The sequence below is a fragment of the Plutella xylostella genome, chromosome 4, assembly GCF_932276165.1.
Source record: "Plutella xylostella chromosome 4, ilPluXylo3.1, whole genome shotgun sequence".
Classification (NCBI taxonomy): Eukaryota; Metazoa; Arthropoda; class Insecta; order Lepidoptera; family Plutellidae; genus Plutella; species Plutella xylostella.
This window is the reverse complement of record NC_063984.1, coordinates 3,435,575-3,451,658: the sequence shown is the minus strand read 5'-3', so window position 1 is coordinate 3,451,658 and position 16,084 is coordinate 3,435,575. Positions and strand designations below refer to the sequence as shown.

Sequence of the window (16,084 nt, the reverse complement as noted above, 5' to 3'; positions counted from 1 at the left end):
ATTTGCATAACAGCCATGTAGTAGTTATAGGTATCGCATATGGTGGAATTCAGATCCATTGGACTCTTGTATTGGCTCAAAAGACTTGATGAGGTTTCACTAGCGCCACCTACCTTAATCTCTTATTCCCTCCATCCAAAGGTTGTCTGGCAGAGATCGCTTTTAGTGATAAGACCGCCTTTTGTACCCTATTTAGGTTCATCATCTTTAGCCTATAGCAGTCCACTGCTGGACGTAGGCCTCTCCCAAAGCACGCCACTGGATGTGATCTTTAGCTTTCCGCATCCAAATTAAGTTACAACTTGAATATTTTATTATTCTTTTGGGGTGTACAAATAAAGTGTATTCTATTCTATAATCGGTTTTTGTCTATGGTGGAAAATTCTTCATTGAAAATCCCAACAAGTTACTGTGACTTGTTGGGAATTTTTATTTTCATAGTCCCAACTAGTTACAGTGTTACAGTTGTATGTGACACGTTGGGAATGAAGGAAAAGGGTGTTTCAACGAGTAACAGAGTGTGGACTGATGGGAATTTTGAACATAAAATTCCCAACGAGTAACAGTGTGACTGGTTGAGGTGTGACTGGCTGGGAACAAAGGCATTTTAGTGGTTTTTTGAAGTCGGTTTTTTATTTTTTTTAATTATTATTTTATTTTATAGTTTTTAGTTTATTTGCAATAATTTTTAATCAAAAGTAAGATGCAAATGATACCAAAAAGTCCTACTAATCAATACGAATCATTCAAGCCTAAACACGAGGTAGTTGCTATATACCGTTGAGGAGTTCCCTTGACTGCCTTCCGTTTCCATCATCAGATCAGCTCAAGGTCACCATCATATTTTATTGTTATAAGAACTATATTTACGTTCTTAATTTCATTAGAATCGGTTAATATGTGTCCAAAATGGAAATTCATACCCTGTTTTTACCCCTTTACCCACCCTTAGGGGTGAGATAAAATTCTGAAAAAAAAAATGGGACCACCTGGAAGCTCAACCCAATACAACAAAAAAAGAATTTTCAAAATCGGTTCATAAACGGCGGAGTTATCGGTGAACATACATAAAAAAAAATTAAAAAAAATATCCCGACGAATTGAGAACCTCCTCCTTTTTTTGAAGTCGGTTAAAAATAATTGATACAACATAATTATATAAATTAAGTTTTTATTTTATTATTTCTTTTTTCCTACCTAATTCTTCCAATGCAGCAGCTATCCTGTAAAAGAATAATAAAGTGAGATTAGGACACAAGCGTTTTTAAATCTAAATCTAAAATAGATTGTCTAGATTCTAAATAATAATATGATGCATGAAGTAAGTTTTTTATATCGATTTTAGGAGGCTAAATACTATAAAAGGTATTGCAAAAGTGGTTTATTAAACCGAATGGATTGACTCAGGAGGTTATCCTGAAGGACCTTTTTTTGCAACTTCCTATACAATATGACCAGATAAAATAAATATCTATATTAGTGTTTTTTTTTTAGTTTTATGGCTTGTCAGCAAAAGTTTGATTAATGACAAAATAAAAATCAATAGATCAACATTACCTTGACAATACCTCTATCTTTTGTACTTTGTATTCTCTGTCCACTTCCAGCTTTTCCCTTTCTATCCGTAGGAGCTCCTCATCAAATGAGACTAGAATGAAACAAATATTATTTTTAAATAGCATTAAAACATAAGGTTTTTTATATAAATAAGCAGTAACCCTAATTTTGGTGAACAAAATTGAAGATGAACGAATGAATAAACAGTGATATGGTTTGCAACCTATTACGTGAGTACAAATGTGCTGCGAAAAGTGGGTGGCTCGCTTGTGAGCCACCTCTGACTACCCTTTCGGGGATTACAGTCGTGAGTGCATATACCTAATATACATATATAAAATTGAAGATGAATATATTTTGTTACATATAATTAAATTACCATAGCGTTTCTTGGGAGTAGAGTACATTCCATTATCATTATCATTAGGGTCGGCGCTCTGGGAATTCTCTGCACTGGTGCTGCCCCCTGGCTCGTACTGCTGTGCTCTTAGGGCTCGCTTTTTCGAATTTGATTTCAAGTCTCGCCATGTCTGTGAAGTGCAAAAATATAAAGATTAGACATAACATAGCCAAACAATTTAACTATAGTTTTATTTTGGGCTGATATTATAATATGAATTTCTGTTATACTAATCAATAATCAACCCCCTAATTATTCACTACTGGGCACAGACCTTTCTCACAGAAAGCCACAACACTGTGTCCCATCCAGCTAGCACCAGCTACCCCACTAAGATTGCCAGTTCAGTGGGCTGATGAGCATCATAACTATGCAGCATTTTACTGTTAGGGAATTCCACTCGAGAACTTGAATAGGGTTCATTACAAGGTCTACTTTCATACACCCTCTAATGATAAAATATACATAGACTAACAATAGTTCTCGCTTAGAAGTCTTAGAACTGGTTATAGTTCAGAGATTTTATATAAATCAGTAGTCTAAAGCCAGGTTTAAGGCAGAACTATCTTTTGTCTCTGTTTAAAAATAAGGAGGACAGAGTTTTACCACTCCAACATGACTATAAATATTTTTGTGGCCACATTATACCTGTTTCCATTTATCCACAGATTTGACTGACCCCCCCATGTTGTTGAGGGTCTGTGCAAGCTCCCTCCACTGCGCCTCCACCTCCTCCCGCTCCAGGCCGGAGTTCACCAGCCCCTTGGACAACTCCGGGTTCTCCTGCATGTAGTCTAGCAACGCAGTGATCTGAGCTCCTGTTGCCTGCTTTTTAGCTTCCATTTTACTGAAAATATAAATGTTTTTTTTTATGCAGCCTGTGTAGTCCGCTGCTGGGCAAAGATATGAAAATATAAATGTTATGGTTTGAAAAATTTATACAGGTATGATTAGGAAGTTAAATAAATATTTTTTTCTCATTTCATTACTGACTTACCTATTTGTAGTATAAAACTTATGTCGTACAAAAATACAGTCTCATTTTTACACTTCAGCGGAAATATTCATATCTAAAACTAAAAAGTCTATCGAAATACCTAGCGTACTATCTTCACATTGATAAAGTTTTGAGTTAAAATCAAAATAGAAGATGCAAAATACCGACAAAACACAACACTGCAAGATGCAACTCAAGTCGACTTCGATCGAATGGAAGCCGTGAAACGCGTTCTCTGTCTCTATTATTTTTGCGAGACAAAGAGAGATGCAAAACAATCACCTTCTGACACCCTCCGGTGTTTTTGACCTTTTGACAGCTGAGGCTGCGTTCGAAGTTCTGCTTTTGTATCCCTAGAACTCAGAATAATAACGCTCTTGCTAACTCTTTATTGACTCGTTGTCAGAAAATCATCCAACCTTCGCCATAGGGTAATAAATAAAAGTGCGTGCCTATCGCATTGCGCCACCTCTACGTCGGCGTCGTGGACGATTATGAACTGACTGAGGACCTTCTGCACGCTCATCTCGCCATTGCACATATTTTAAAGCTCAGAATAATAAACGTTGCCACAGAGTACCTACAATAGAAGTCAATTCAATTCAATTTTTGTTTTTGTGGCTCTCTGACTGTGTGTGACTAACACTGTCAATTCCGCCAATAACATGTGTTGGAGATTGCACGGTATTTTATTTTGCCTTGTTTACTGATTGATGTATTTCAGTCAGAGAATGAATATTCTGAAACAAGACAACACAAACAAAAGTTAGTAGATTAATGTTAGTATAACGATCACATGTATTTACATTATTAATTTCGAAGGGGAGGACTGTTAGAGTGTAATGTTGTTAGTTTTAAGAAAAGTTGATAAAATATTTGCAAATGAGGAATGGACATAGGTTAGTAGACACTTCACATTAACAGGACGAGGGATTGAAGGAGGTAGGGAGTCGTATATAGAGGATTGGAGTTTTGGACAACTGAACAGTAGGTGTTCTACTGTGCCTTCGTCCGTCCCGCAGTCGCAAATTGAGCTATCACGGACCCGGATCTTAGCCAAATGGACTGGGCTACACACGTGGCCCAATCGCAGTCGACAGATTGTAGATGTGGTGCGTTTGTCAATATACTTAGACTTAAAAAACCATGGTCTATTGGGTATTTTTGGTTGTATATCAGCATAATGCTTTCCCTTTATTGTTTTTGAAAGATCCCAGAATTTTTGCCAAGATTTTTCAAGTCTTGGCTTGGCAAGTGAGGCAAGATCATGGGAAAAATTTTTATAATGAGTCGGCAAACCAGTTTGGACAGCATTCTTAGCATATGAGTCTACGCGCTCATTACCGACAATACCGCTATGGCCTGGGATCCAAGCCACAGCTACATTGATGCCACGGGTAACGCAGCGGTGTAAACACTCTCGAATTTTAAATATAATAGGGAATTTGGATTTACTCCGAAAAGGGAATGAAATTATGGCGTGTAAGCAGCTCAATGAATCAGAAAAGATAATGGAATTTTGAAGATTATGAGACTCTACATAAAGCAGGGCCTCATAGATTGCTGTAGCTTCACCTGTGAAGACAGAAGACTCGGGAGGGCGTTTAAAACTAAGAATAATCTTGAATTTGGGGATCCATACTGCCAGGCCAGTGTCGCTAGTGTCTGACGGTTTGGATGCATCTGTGTATATGCATAACCAATCTGAAAACATTTTACTTACCAAACAGTTGAAGGTTTGGTTAGCGTCAGGAGAATCTTTTCCCACACCAAAATCGGTAATGATATTTGGTTGAAAGGTAAGGGCGTCATAAGAGGTGCTAAACATAGGGTTAGAGAGAAACGTCACTGTCGTGTTGGGAAGTCTAGAGAATCTGATGAAGCTTCTCAGCAGAAGTGGGACTGTTAATGGGGATTCATTGATCTGAACAGTAGATAGATGTTGAAGGGTACCTAATTTGTAAAGGAGAGGGTGAGAGGTAAATTGACAGATCTTGTAAAAGAATCTGTCACATAGAAATTGTCTACGGAGAAAGAGGGGAGGTTCCACACATTCCACTTGTAGAGCGTTGGTCGGGGAAGACTTCATGGCACCAGTTATAATGCGCAGACATTTATATTGGAGTTTATTTAATTTTTCTGAAGCAGCCTTATTGCTAGGGTCTAAGATAAAACTCGCATAATCGAAATGGCTGCGCACCACAGCGTTATATACTAGTTTTTGAGTATAGGGGTGAGCACCCCACCAAACTCCAGACAGGGATCTTAGGACGTTAACGCCTTTTTCACATTTCTGAGCGACGTAATTTAAATGCGGAACACCTGTTAGGCGTGTGTCGAGAATAACACCTAGAAATTTTACCTTGTTGTCAACAGGGATTACATCGTCACCTACAACGATTTCAATATCTGGTACATACCGTTTCTTGGTGAACACCACGCTGGAGCACTTGGCAACAGATAATGAAAGGCCATGCTCGTGCAACCAGTCAGTTAGATATCTCATGGCTAGGTTCAGAGAAACATTAGCTTCGCTTATTGATGGGCTAGCAAAGTATAACGCTATGTCATCAGCATACTGCAAAATTTCGCAAAAACAGTTTACAGACTGTTCCAGGTCATGAGTGTATATGTTATACAGGAGTGGACTTAATACTGAACCTTGGGGAAGTCCTTTCCATACAAGTTTAGGATTGTCAATGGATGAATTTGGGCACTTAATATAAATAAGTCTCTCCGCGAGGAGGTTGCATATTAAACGGGTCAGCCTCTCAGGGATACTCAGATGTTGCAGTTTCTGCCTGAGTATTGGAAGGAGAACGTTATCATACGCAGAAGCCACGTCGAGGAAAACACCTACCAGATATTCTTTTCTTTTGAATGCTGTCTGGATATCTGTGACCAGAATACCCAGACTGTCTAGTGTACCCATACCCTTTCTGAATCCGTATTGAGACTTAGCTATGAGGTTTCTATTTTCGACCAACCATTCCAGTCTAGTTTTGATCATATGTTCCGTTATCTTAGATAAAACAGACGATAAGGCTATTGGTCGTCTAGAATTGGGATCATTTGGATCTTTGCCGGGTTTTAAAATAGGCAATACTATCTGTTTCTTCCATGAATCAGGGAGAACCCCATATTCAAAGAAATAATTTGATAATTCTAAATAGAAATGCTTGACTCTGGAGCTCGACTTAGAGATAAAGGAATATGGAATGCCATCAATGCCCGGAGACGAGTCTCTCAAACCATGGATAGCAGATTCCAATTCCTCAATTGAGAATGGGGAGTCTAAACTATGTGAGGATGGGAGAACAGAAGGAGGTAGAGGAAGATAATCAAAGTTTGGAACAAATGGTGGAGCCAGTCTGTCAGAGAAATCATCCAGCCAAACCGCAGGATCGTTGGACAACACATTCTGTGCATTTAAGGACCCACGAAATATTCTTATTTGTCTCCAAATGATGGAAGCGGGAGTCATAGGAGAGAGGTTTTCGCAGAATCTGATCCAACCTTGCTTTTTTTTCTTTAATAATAGCCTTCTAGTACGGGCTGCACAACGCTTATATTCAACAAAATTTTCTGGGCTCATTGCAACCGAATAAGCATCTTCTGCATCATTTCGCTGTTTAATTGCTTCTGTGCATTCAGAATCCCACCAAGGAGGGGAGACCCTTGAGCGTCTTTTTGATTTTGTTGGCTTAGAAGAAGATGTTAGTGCGTTTTCAAACTCAGAATAGTTGTTCATAAAGTTATCTGGAGAACAAGGGGGGATCAGATTGACTTTATTTTCGACAGACTCAACAAAACTCTGCCACGCTTTTTGGCTCACCTTGTATCTTGGAAATGGGTTAAAATTTTGAATAAAAGATGGTCTATTGGATATAGTTATGTCGATTGGGAAATGGTCGCTACCATAGGTATTCGGGAGGGCCCGCCAAGACATTAATGTAGCCAGGGAAGGAGAACAGATGGAAAGATCGACAGCACTCTTAGGATTCTGAGAGGGGAGAACGCGACGAGTAGGAGATCCGTCATTTAGTATACAGAGGTCAAGGGAATCAAGCATTTCAATTATTTCAATTCCAAAACTGTCACTGTGATAGGAGCCCCATGATACATGGTGTGCATTAAAGTCACCCATGATCAAGAATGGCCCCGGTAGAGAGGAAATAATATTAAAAAAAGGAGGGAGAAGGGAAGGATGGGGATCTGGGAAATACACGGATACAAATGTAATGTTTAGAGCTCTAAGAGCCACCACATTAAATCCATACCCGTGTGCAGGGATGGGGAGAGAGGAGTAGACAATGGAGCGCTTCACAAACAAAGCGCAGCCTGCATACCCGTCGTCTCTGTCGTCCCGCAAACAGGAGTACCCTGGCACCCGGAATCGGGAACCCGGCAAGAACCATGTCTCCGAGACGGCAACGACAACAGGTTGAAGTTTATCTATCAAGAGTAAAAGTTCAGATTTTTTACGATTCAGACTCTGGGCATTCCACTGAAGGATTGGTGTCAGAGCCATTTGTGAATTGGTAGAGAAGTTTGAGTTTATTGGCAACGTTGGGCGGTAGGGTTGTATCATTGAATTTTGACACGATGCATATAATTGAGGAAATCAATACCTCTAGAAGGTTATCATTAGGAGTTACTGGGAGTGTAGATGTTGAAATAGAGGAAGAGGGAGAGTTATTATTGAGGGCGCATCCATTGGGAAGAGAAGATGAAACATCAGCAATTAGGCTGTTGTGAGCTTGCTTATCATAGCTCTTACCAAGGGGGGCATGGGGACGCCTTTGGGTGAATACCGTTTTCCTGTATGAGGTGGTCTGTGATGGGGGAGAGGCTGATGGTGAATTTTGTGTAGAAGATGGAGATTTGGCAACTTCTGCGTATGGTTTCCTACTGCTAGGGACCTTGGCATTTGCTTCAGAGAAGGAAATATTGTCTTGAGACATAATCAATTTAACAAATTTTTGCCTAGAATGCTCAGGGCAGTTTAGGTTTGTTGAGAAATGTCTGCCGGAGCAGTGTAGGCATGAAGCATTTTCCTGGGATATGGTGCAATTTTCACCATCATGTGGTTGAGCACAACGGTAACATCTGGGCTTGGAACGGCATTGTGCCTTCACGTGACCAAAACGGCAGCAAGCTCTGCATTGGATGGTGGGGAATTTATAAGGCTCTACAATGACTGTCGCTTTGTACGAGTAAATCTTTTCTGGTAAGACTTGACCTCTGAAAGTGATGACTACTGTTTGAGTTGGAATCCAGGAAACCTTTCCATCACTGTCTTTATTCTTCCTACTGAATCTCCTTGCTCTTAGCACATGACCGCAACCTTGGGGAAGATCAAGTGAATTCACAAATTCATCCATTGACAAGTCCCGTGGAACATCTTTACATACACCCATCCTGGTGATGCTGTATGTTGGGATGCCTACCTTGTATCCATTTTCATTAAGCAGTGGATCTTGCATAAATTTGTTTGCGTCAGCTGCAGTGCAGAATTCGACAGCTACTCTGTTTCGACCGACTACTTTAACTCCGTCACGGGTAATATTGGCAATTTTGTTTTTATGTAGAAACTGGCCGAATTTGATAGCTTTTAGGGAAGTACCTTGAGAGGGGGATGACTCTAGTCTCGAAACGTGGACAATAAATGGTCCTACATCTTGCAATTCGTACCTTTTGTTGTTTTCGTTGAGGCTAGGGTGCGTATACATCGACTGGATGGATGCAGACGCAATTTCTGGGTCCGTGATAACTCTTTTTCCTGAGTCAGTAATTGGCTCCTCATGGGGGCGCTTACGGCTTGATTCCTGAGGGGTTTCAGGGAAGAGTGGTGGAGAAGGAGGAATAGGAGTAGGGCCGGGGTCCGGCGGCGGGTCCGGGGGGTACAATAGAAGTCTGAAGTGTAACGTCAAAATGTTGTCAACTGTCAACTTGTGTCGGAAATCGTAATCGAATCGGAATCGGATTGGATATGGATTGGATGATTGGATCGAGTAAAACAATCAAAACAAATCAAATATTCAATTAATTTATTACAAAATAAATTATATATCACACATTCACAATATCTTAATTTATAATGTTTCTTTGGTCTTGGGTAACTAGCAATCTATATAATTATTATCGGAACTTATTTAACCTTCATAACCTAATCTGTGTGGTAAGTAACTTAATCAAAATTTATAAATATTATCCTTTCTTTTCTTTTATAGGGTGCGAATTCACATGGACAACTTGGTCAAAACCTTGTCAATGAGCAATTAGATAAACCCACAAAGATTGACTGTACAGATTTATTTCAAAGTATCAGTGAGATTGTTTGTGGTGGAGGTCATTCTCTGCTCCTGGATGGAGAGGGCAAGCTGTTCTCATGCGGCTGGAACCACAGGAAGCAGCTCGGCGACGAACAGGAAGCTCATCAGTTTCACAGAGTATGGCCATTGAGTGGTATTAACTTTTACAAAATTGCATGCGGCTGGGACTTCAGCTGTGCAGTGTCAGATGACCAATTCCTCTTTGTGTGGGGCTCCAACAGTCATGGCCAGCTTGGACTCCCTAAAAGCCATTTCAAAGAATCCATGAAGCCTATAAGACTGCAAGTTAATGCTAAGTCAGTATCAATGGGATTGCGCCACACTGCCATTGTCAATTCTAAAGGTGAAGTCTGGATTACAGGCTGTGGAAAGTATGGACAGTTGGGTCTTGGTGAAGAAATCCTCTCAGCAGACAGGTTTGAAAAGGTATCAAAAGTGGGTAAAATATCTCACATTGCTTGTGGGCAGAACCATACACTAGCTTGGAGCTCAGAGGAATATGCCCTGTATGTGTGGGGAGACAATAAGCATGGCCAACTATTGCTGAGCCCAGAGAAGTATAAGAAAATTTTTGACCCTCAGAAAATTGATATAGATGTGAGACAAGATGTCAAAAAGCTATTGAGTGGGTGGACAAATGCTTTGCTGTGGTTGGGTAATGGTAAAATACTAACATGGGGCAGAAATAACTATGGACAGCTTGGCACATCAAAGGAAGCTAATTTTGGAAAACTAGTAAATGTTTCATTACCAGGTGTGTAATCTGTAAATCTAAAGCATTACCCTCCTCCTTTGGCAGTCGGGTAAAAAGGACAACTTACTTAACAATCTCACACATAATTAACTAATAAATTACATCTATTTTCAGATGATAGGCAAATAAAAGACATAGCAATAGGATCTGAGCATACAATTTGCTTGGCAGCTGATAACACTCTGTGGGCATGGGGCTGGAACGAGCATGCCAACACCGGCACAGGCTCGGGAGATGCAGTGTTTCATCCCACCCTCGTGCCTATAGATACTGGGGACAATAGTCTAATAATGAGAGTTTATGCTGGGGGTGGACATAATTTTGTGGTCACCAGTAAACCAGTTAAAGAGGAAGAAAATGGTGCTAGTGATTGTGAAGGGAAAGTGCCCAATGAGATTTAAAGAATGGTTACTTTGAACTGGTGTAAAAATTGTTTTATTAGAAATCTAGTCATTTTAACTGTTGTATTTTTATACAGATTACAAAGTGTTTTAATAAAACCATTATTGGGTACATACACATATTATTTATTTTCTTGTATTGCATCCATATTATATAATTTATTTCATATTAGTATTGTAATATCAAAACCTAAAATTATGACTAAAAGGCATAATTATATTCATAATACAGACAAAAAGAGAAGAGGTATTAAATACTGTAATTAGTATGCTATTGATAAAACACCACAAGACTTTATTATGGGTCTGACTGGGAAAACAACACTCTTTAATTCTATGTTTGTAGATAAAAATATAGACAGTCTCTACTTTAAACTAGTTGGAAGATTTTTCTTTTAAAATACTATTAATAAATGCAAACATATCTTTACATCAAGAAGAGTTATAAAATTATAGACACACTAACCTGAAGTAAATCATTTTAATTACTGTATTAATTGTCAGCCACAATTATTTCCACTTTCTAAATATCTTATTGCAATGGATATCATTTCATATTATAAGAATGGTATTCAAAAAAGAAAGTACCAATGACTAACTCATTTAAATTTACCCCATATTTCCAATGTGAATCCTGTTTAAGCATTGCCCCACAAACCAGGAAAAAGTTGATAGTAGTGCTGCATTTCATACTGCACTGTTCTCCAAATTCTCAAGTGAGAAATTGGGGGCAATAAAACTGTATTTGGTATTATCTCACTCAGACCAATAACAACTTTTTTAAGTTAACCTCAGATTCGCTCGCCTACAACAACAGTGAAGCAAGTTGTAAGCAGCATGGGTGCTTAGGTACTCCTCTGCTACCGCTTTCGTTCCCCTTTCTGAGTCTTGCGTTTCTCTTTCTTCTCTTCTTTTAGCTGCTTCTGCTTTTCTCTGAAACAAATTATAAAAAAAGATTTTGTTTATTACATGTTAAATGAAGTAACTTCTTTTTAAGAAGCCTTATTGTTATGTTTGTTCATAATTCATTGATAAGAGTCACAATTGCTAAGTGTTACCTGTCTTCTCTATCTTTTTCTTTTTTACGTTGAGCTTCCTGACGACACTGTTCGCGACGCTCCCGTGCAGCTGCAGCAACGTCAGATGCATTTGTGTTCTTGACCATATCATCTGGGTCTGGCTCTTCTGCTATCTCTTTTTCTTCCTGCAAGCAAGGACAGACTGGTTGTAGACTATCTTCAGGTTCCTAGGACTCGAGGACAGTGTTGTGTTGCGGAACTCATTGGCAGGAGTTTCATCCAAATGCACCTTAAAGTTGACTTTTTGTATGTGCACTTTAATATAGAAAAATCTTTGTTATTATTGGTACCACGCGTATAATCCGAAGATAACCCACTACCCCATGCCTGTTCAAAGTAAATATTTAGGTTAGAATATTAAACAAGTCCGAAGACAGGCTCCTAACCAAAATATTGTTACCTCATTGTCAGACAGCTGACTGTATTGGGACAGTATGGCCTCGCGTATCTTTTTTTCTTCGTCTGTGTATTCTCTACGTGTGGTAGTAGCTAAAGATTGAGACTCCATTAGTTTCGAGAGCTGCGCGTCGACATTTGCCTTCGGCGCTTCCTCCGCTTTGACCTGACATGCCTCCCATTTTTCAAGGATTTCAGTTACATGTGCCGCTATATCACTTTCCTGGAAATAACAATGAAACCACATTTAATAGATGGTTCACCATAAAAAATGTGATAATGTCATGAGTACTGTTCCAACTCACCACGAACTCCGAAAGTATACCCTCGAGGGCATCTTTCTTATCGTCCAAAGTATCTTCCGCATCAAGAATACCTGATATGTATGATCCAAAGACTCCTTCATCTGTATTTAATGATTTTAATTTATCATTTAGCCATGGCTCAAATTCAGTAACCGAAGCCGCCATATTGATGGTTTGACATGTGTCAAATGTCAATAATATTTTGAGTATTTTGACAAATACTGTGTACCATAGAGTAAATAAACACACAGGCAGGCAGTTTTGAAATAGATAAAAAACGGATTTAACACCTTGTATTGTACACCATTCGTATGCGACAGCGAGTCTCTGCGGAGAAGCTGCGGAGCTACTGCACTGTGCGGTAGCGAAATATCTGCGGGACGTTTGTACCTTTTAACGGCAGTGTTTCGCACATAAACAAAAAACAGAGCCTATGTACTAACTAAAAATTTCAGAACGTTAGTAGTAAGGGTGTTCTACAGCAAATAAAAGCTAGAAATCAAACATAATGATGCCCATGGAACAGAAATGCCACAGAATGCTACCCCACCAAAACCTATTATGTGTGGTCAGTATATTCACTTAACTTTTTGCAGACCTACAAGTTGCGCATTTGGCTAATATATCCAATACGAATAACAAAGTGGGGTGGCAGTATAACAAAATACGTCTAGCCAAGTGTAGTGCTAGCATAATATAAAAGTTAGTTTGATGTGTCAAATGGAACGCAATAAAAAAAACTTTTAAAAACGATTGTCATCTTACCTTGCAAGCGGCTCGGAATTTTGTTGAAATCTTGTTAATTTCTGAAAAATAAATCATGTCTGCCCGCTACGATAGAGCTATTACTGTTTTCTCACCAGACGGTCATCTTCTTCAAGTGGAATACGCTCAAGAAGCCGTTCGAAAAGGATCTACCGCTGTATGTCTTTTGTATTTCTATACACACTTTGGTTAAGTTATGCTTCTTTAATACGAATCTCACTTCTGGTTATATTATTACAGGTTGGTGTTCGAGGAGCAGATGTGGTAGTGCTGGGTGTTGAAAAGAAATCCGTCGCTAAACTGCAAGAAGAAAGGACTGTTCGAAAAATATGTCTCTTAGATGACCATGTTGTTATGGCTTTCGCCGGTTTAACGGCGGATGCTCGAATTCTTATTAATCGAGCTCAAATCGAGTGCCAGTCTCATAAGTTGACAGTTGAAGACCCTGTAACCCTAGAATACATCACTAGATACATAGCAGGTTTGAAGCAAAAGTACACTCAAAGTAATGGTCGTAGACCTTTTGGCATCTCATGCCTGATTGGTGGATTTGACTATGATGGCAAGCCACACTTGTTCCAAACTGAGCCATCTGGAATTTACTATGAATGGAAAGCTAATGCTACAGGCAGATCTGCAAAAACTGTACGAGAATTCTTGGAAAAGAACTACACCGGTGAAGAGGTTGCATCTGAAAAGGGAGCTGTCAAGGTAATATTTTTTTTTATCTATTGATATTTATTTGACTTTTATTTAAGTTATGTGTACTCTTTATTAATTTCATATTTTTCATGTGAGATACTCCAAAGACCCTCTATAAAAAGATACAACTATCCTGCAATAGTTCCAACTTTTAATCATTACTTAACATTCCTATTGCAGCTGGCAATCCGAGCTCTCCTAGAAGTGGTGCAGTCTGGTCAGAAGAACCTTGAGATAGCTGTCATGAGACGCAACCAGCCAATCCAAATGCTGGACGCTGACACTATCAACTCCTATGTCTCAGTAATTGAAAAAGAAAAGGAAGAAGAGGCAGAAAAGAAGAAACAAAAGAAGTAAAAAGAAATTAATATTAACTTTTATGTAACATGGTATAAGGAGTTCATTACATTTATTTCAATAAATGCATTTTTCTTAAGAATTTAGTAAATCAATAGTTTTTGAAATCTGGGAGTAGAGTTCCTTCAACTCAGAGCCACATTCTTGGCTTGCACCCTTGCTTGTTATTATATCATTGAACATCTGGTCCCATTCTCCATGGTAATGTCCAGAAAGTCCAGTGCCTCTCTGAAACATAAAGTTACTATTTAGCAGAAGATACTCTTAATTTTTAGAAATAGCTTCATGGCATTGTACGGATCTGATGTCCAGCTGCATGAAAGCACTAAAAACTCACACTAGATCACTTTAATATGTTTGGTTATTACATTTAAACAGAATAGGCCATATAAAGGGTGGCCTAAGTTTTAAAATGCTTTCATGCAACTGGGCATAAGCCAGATTTTATCATATCCATTACTGACCTCTACCATAGAAACATCATCATTCTGATCAATGCTGATAGATGGCAGCAGACAGTTCAAAGCATTGTGTGCATCATCAGTACTGTCACATTTCTGAAGAATGCTTCTTGCAATACCTTTGTCTTGTTCAACATTGATAGTATATTGTGCTAATAGATCTGCACCATGGTCCTCAACAGGCACAGAATCTAGTTCAGGCATGCTCAAGAACTGGCCAGTAAATGAGTCTGATTCGTTGTTCTGCTGGTTTGACTCATCAGTGAAATTTATCAGTATTTCTTCTGATTTCATACTAAAGAACACAAATAAGATTTTGTTTATTTCTGTAAATGTATGTATGCTAAGTCATGTCAATAGTGAATATTAGTAAGTATTTGAATGATTACCCAAATTTCACATTCCTTGGAACTATTTGGATTTCTTCCTTTTCTGCATCAGTTACTGGCTCTATATAGGTTTTGGAAAAGGAGAAATAATGGATTAGGATAGGATTTGGGGTAGGGTGGAAGGAAAAAGGTGTTTAAAAGGAAATTAAAGTAAAAACATAGTATAAAGGAAAGGTTGGATAGACCTGGCTGTGGAAACTGTTTATCTGTATCATTTGATTTTGGATTGAACCAATCCAAATAAAAGCTCTCTTCTTTTTCATGGTGATTCTCTGGTGTACCTGCAATGATTTAAAAAAAAGTACAAATGCGGTTACATACATTTCCCGGTTGAAAAAGTTAGTATGTAGTAGCATTTTTTTTGTCATGAGACACCCACTTCTGTAGTTGCACTTTAGCCTAGAACACCTATATTAACATACAGTTATTAAAAGTTAGAAGAAGATATACCTTCACAGTTAACAGATTTTGGAGATGCTTGGGAGTATAAGTCTCGAGCTGCTTTTTGCAAAGCAACGCGGAGAGTCTGACGAGCCTTCTGAAGTGGAGTCATATAAGGGAACAGTTCCTCATTTGTATAGACACTCTAAAACAATACTCAGAGCATTAAAAGCAGATAATAGATAAAACAATACGACTACAAACTTACACCTTCAGGCTTGAGTTTATGTCTAGTTTGTACCTTCTGCTTAAAGTTTTTCTTTATTGTTATGGCTTTCCTGTTAATTTTATTCAGAAGTTCCGGTCTACCAAATTGAAAATAGTCATGAGCATACTCGTGCATGTATGGGTTGCTAGAATTGCACAATGGATCTTGAGAATGCGATGTTACTTTTCGAAAACCATACAGATTCAGTTGCCTCACAAAGCTCGATATATTAGTAGTTTTAAAAATTGAATGGTCACATTGAAGATAGCTGTGAAGGATCCTGTAATTCAATAAAATTGTTCTTCCGGTTCCACCCCATAATATAGCATCAGTCCTGAGATTCAGCAAGTACCACAATTTCTGAGGAAAACGCATTTGAAACATGGCGTTCGCTTCGTCTTGCATTTCTACGTCCTACGTCTTTTTATTATGTTCTTTCTTTCTTTTTTGTTAGGTTTAATTTTTACAATACCTACCTACCAAAATCAAAAGTTTAAAAACCGCGCGTCATGAAAAGAAGAATATCAGTTTGACAAC

At 38.6% G+C, this 16,084-nt stretch overlaps 5 protein-coding genes across 5 annotated transcripts; 2 read left to right on the top strand and 3 right to left on the bottom strand.

Annotated features, from left to right (window-relative positions):
* Nucleotides 1-1,154: 1,154 nt before the first annotated feature.
* LOC105383727 lies at nt 1,155-3,172 on the bottom strand. Its single transcript, XM_011553821.3, has 5 exons — nt 2,955-3,172; nt 2,606-2,804; nt 1,937-2,087; nt 1,558-1,648; nt 1,155-1,223 (listed from the first exon to the last, which is right to left on the bottom strand). The coding sequence occupies exons 2-5, from the start codon at nt 2,798-2,800 to the stop codon at nt 1,172-1,174; spliced, it is 489 nt and encodes a 162-aa protein (XP_011552123.1). The 5' UTR covers nt 2,801-2,804; nt 2,955-3,172; the 3' UTR covers nt 1,155-1,171.
* A 5,768-nt stretch (nt 3,173-8,940) lies between these two features.
* Nucleotides 8,941-10,566, top strand: LOC105383699 (ultraviolet-B receptor UVR8). The gene is made up of 3 exons (XM_048629190.1): nt 8,941-9,072; nt 9,188-10,043; nt 10,158-10,566. The coding sequence occupies exons 1-3, from the start codon at nt 9,055-9,057 to the stop codon at nt 10,442-10,444; spliced, it is 1,161 nt and encodes a 386-aa protein (XP_048485147.1). The 5' UTR covers nt 8,941-9,054; the 3' UTR covers nt 10,445-10,566.
* Nucleotides 10,555-12,419, bottom strand: LOC105383700 (coiled-coil domain-containing protein 43). The gene is made up of 4 exons (XM_011553794.3): nt 12,225-12,419; nt 11,924-12,142; nt 11,503-11,648; nt 10,555-11,377 (listed from the first exon to the last, which is right to left on the bottom strand). The coding sequence occupies exons 1-4, from the start codon at nt 12,387-12,389 to the stop codon at nt 11,305-11,307; spliced, it is 603 nt and encodes a 200-aa protein (XP_011552096.1). The 5' UTR covers nt 12,390-12,419; the 3' UTR covers nt 10,555-11,304.
* Nucleotides 12,420-12,956: 537 nt separating this feature from the next.
* Nucleotides 12,957-14,139, top strand: LOC105383702 (proteasome subunit alpha type-7-1). Its single transcript, XM_011553796.3, has 3 exons — nt 12,957-13,146; nt 13,230-13,700; nt 13,872-14,139. Exons 1-3 carry the CDS (start codon nt 13,045-13,047, stop codon nt 14,046-14,048), a joined length of 750 nt encoding a protein of 249 aa, XP_011552098.1. The 5' UTR covers nt 12,957-13,044; the 3' UTR covers nt 14,049-14,139.
* Nucleotides 14,046-16,065, bottom strand: LOC105383701 (heat shock factor protein 2). Its single transcript, XM_011553795.3, has 6 exons — nt 15,581-16,065; nt 15,349-15,484; nt 15,084-15,179; nt 14,899-14,959; nt 14,513-14,804; nt 14,046-14,276 (listed from the first exon to the last, which is right to left on the bottom strand). The coding sequence occupies exons 1-6, from the start codon at nt 15,950-15,952 to the stop codon at nt 14,124-14,126; spliced, it is 1,110 nt and encodes a 369-aa protein (XP_011552097.3). The 5' UTR covers nt 15,953-16,065; the 3' UTR covers nt 14,046-14,123.
* Between the last annotated feature and the right edge of the window lie 19 nt (nt 16,066-16,084).

Coding starts and splice junctions, on each gene's coding strand:
- LOC105383727 (XM_011553821.3), bottom strand. CDS start 2,800: ATGGAAGCTAAAAAGCAGGCAACAGGAGCTCAGATCACTGCGTTGCTA. Junction 1,649..1,936: donor TACTCCCAAGAAACGCTATG/GTAATTTAATTA, acceptor GTTTCATTCTAG/TCTCATTTGATGAGGAGCTC. Junction 1,224..1,557: donor AAGATAGAGGTATTGTCAAG/GTAATGTTGATC, acceptor ATTCTTTTACAG/GATAGCTGCTGCATTGGAAG.
- LOC105383699 (XM_048629190.1), top strand. Junction 10,044..10,157: donor AGTAAATGTTTCATTACCAG/GTGTGTAATCTG, acceptor ATCTATTTTCAG/ATGATAGGCAAATAAAAGAC.
- LOC105383700 (XM_011553794.3), bottom strand. CDS start 12,389: ATGGCGGCTTCGGTTACTGAATTTGAGCCATGGCTAAATGATAAATTA. Junction 12,143..12,224: donor GTATACTTTCGGAGTTCGTG/GTGAGTTGGAAC, acceptor TGTTATTTCCAG/GAAAGTGATATAGCGGCACA. Junction 11,378..11,502: donor GAAAAAGATAGAGAAGACAG/GTAACACTTAGC, acceptor AATTTGTTTCAG/AGAAAAGCAGAAGCAGCTAA.
- LOC105383702 (XM_011553796.3), top strand. CDS start 13,045: ATGTCTGCCCGCTACGATAGAGCTATTACTGTTTTCTCACCAGACGGT. Junction 13,147..13,229: donor TTCGAAAAGGATCTACCGCT/GTATGTCTTTTG, acceptor ATATTATTACAG/GTTGGTGTTCGAGGAGCAGA. Junction 13,701..13,871: donor CTGAAAAGGGAGCTGTCAAG/GTAATATTTTTT, acceptor TTCCTATTGCAG/CTGGCAATCCGAGCTCTCCT.
- LOC105383701 (XM_011553795.3), bottom strand. CDS start 15,952: ATGCAAGACGAAGCGAACGCCATGTTTCAAATGCGTTTTCCTCAGAAA. Junction 15,180..15,348: donor AAAATCTGTTAACTGTGAAG/GTATATCTTCTT, acceptor AAATCATTGCAG/GTACACCAGAGAATCACCAT. Junction 14,960..15,083: donor TAAACAGTTTCCACAGCCAG/GTCTATCCAACC, acceptor AAACCTATATAG/AGCCAGTAACTGATGCAGAA.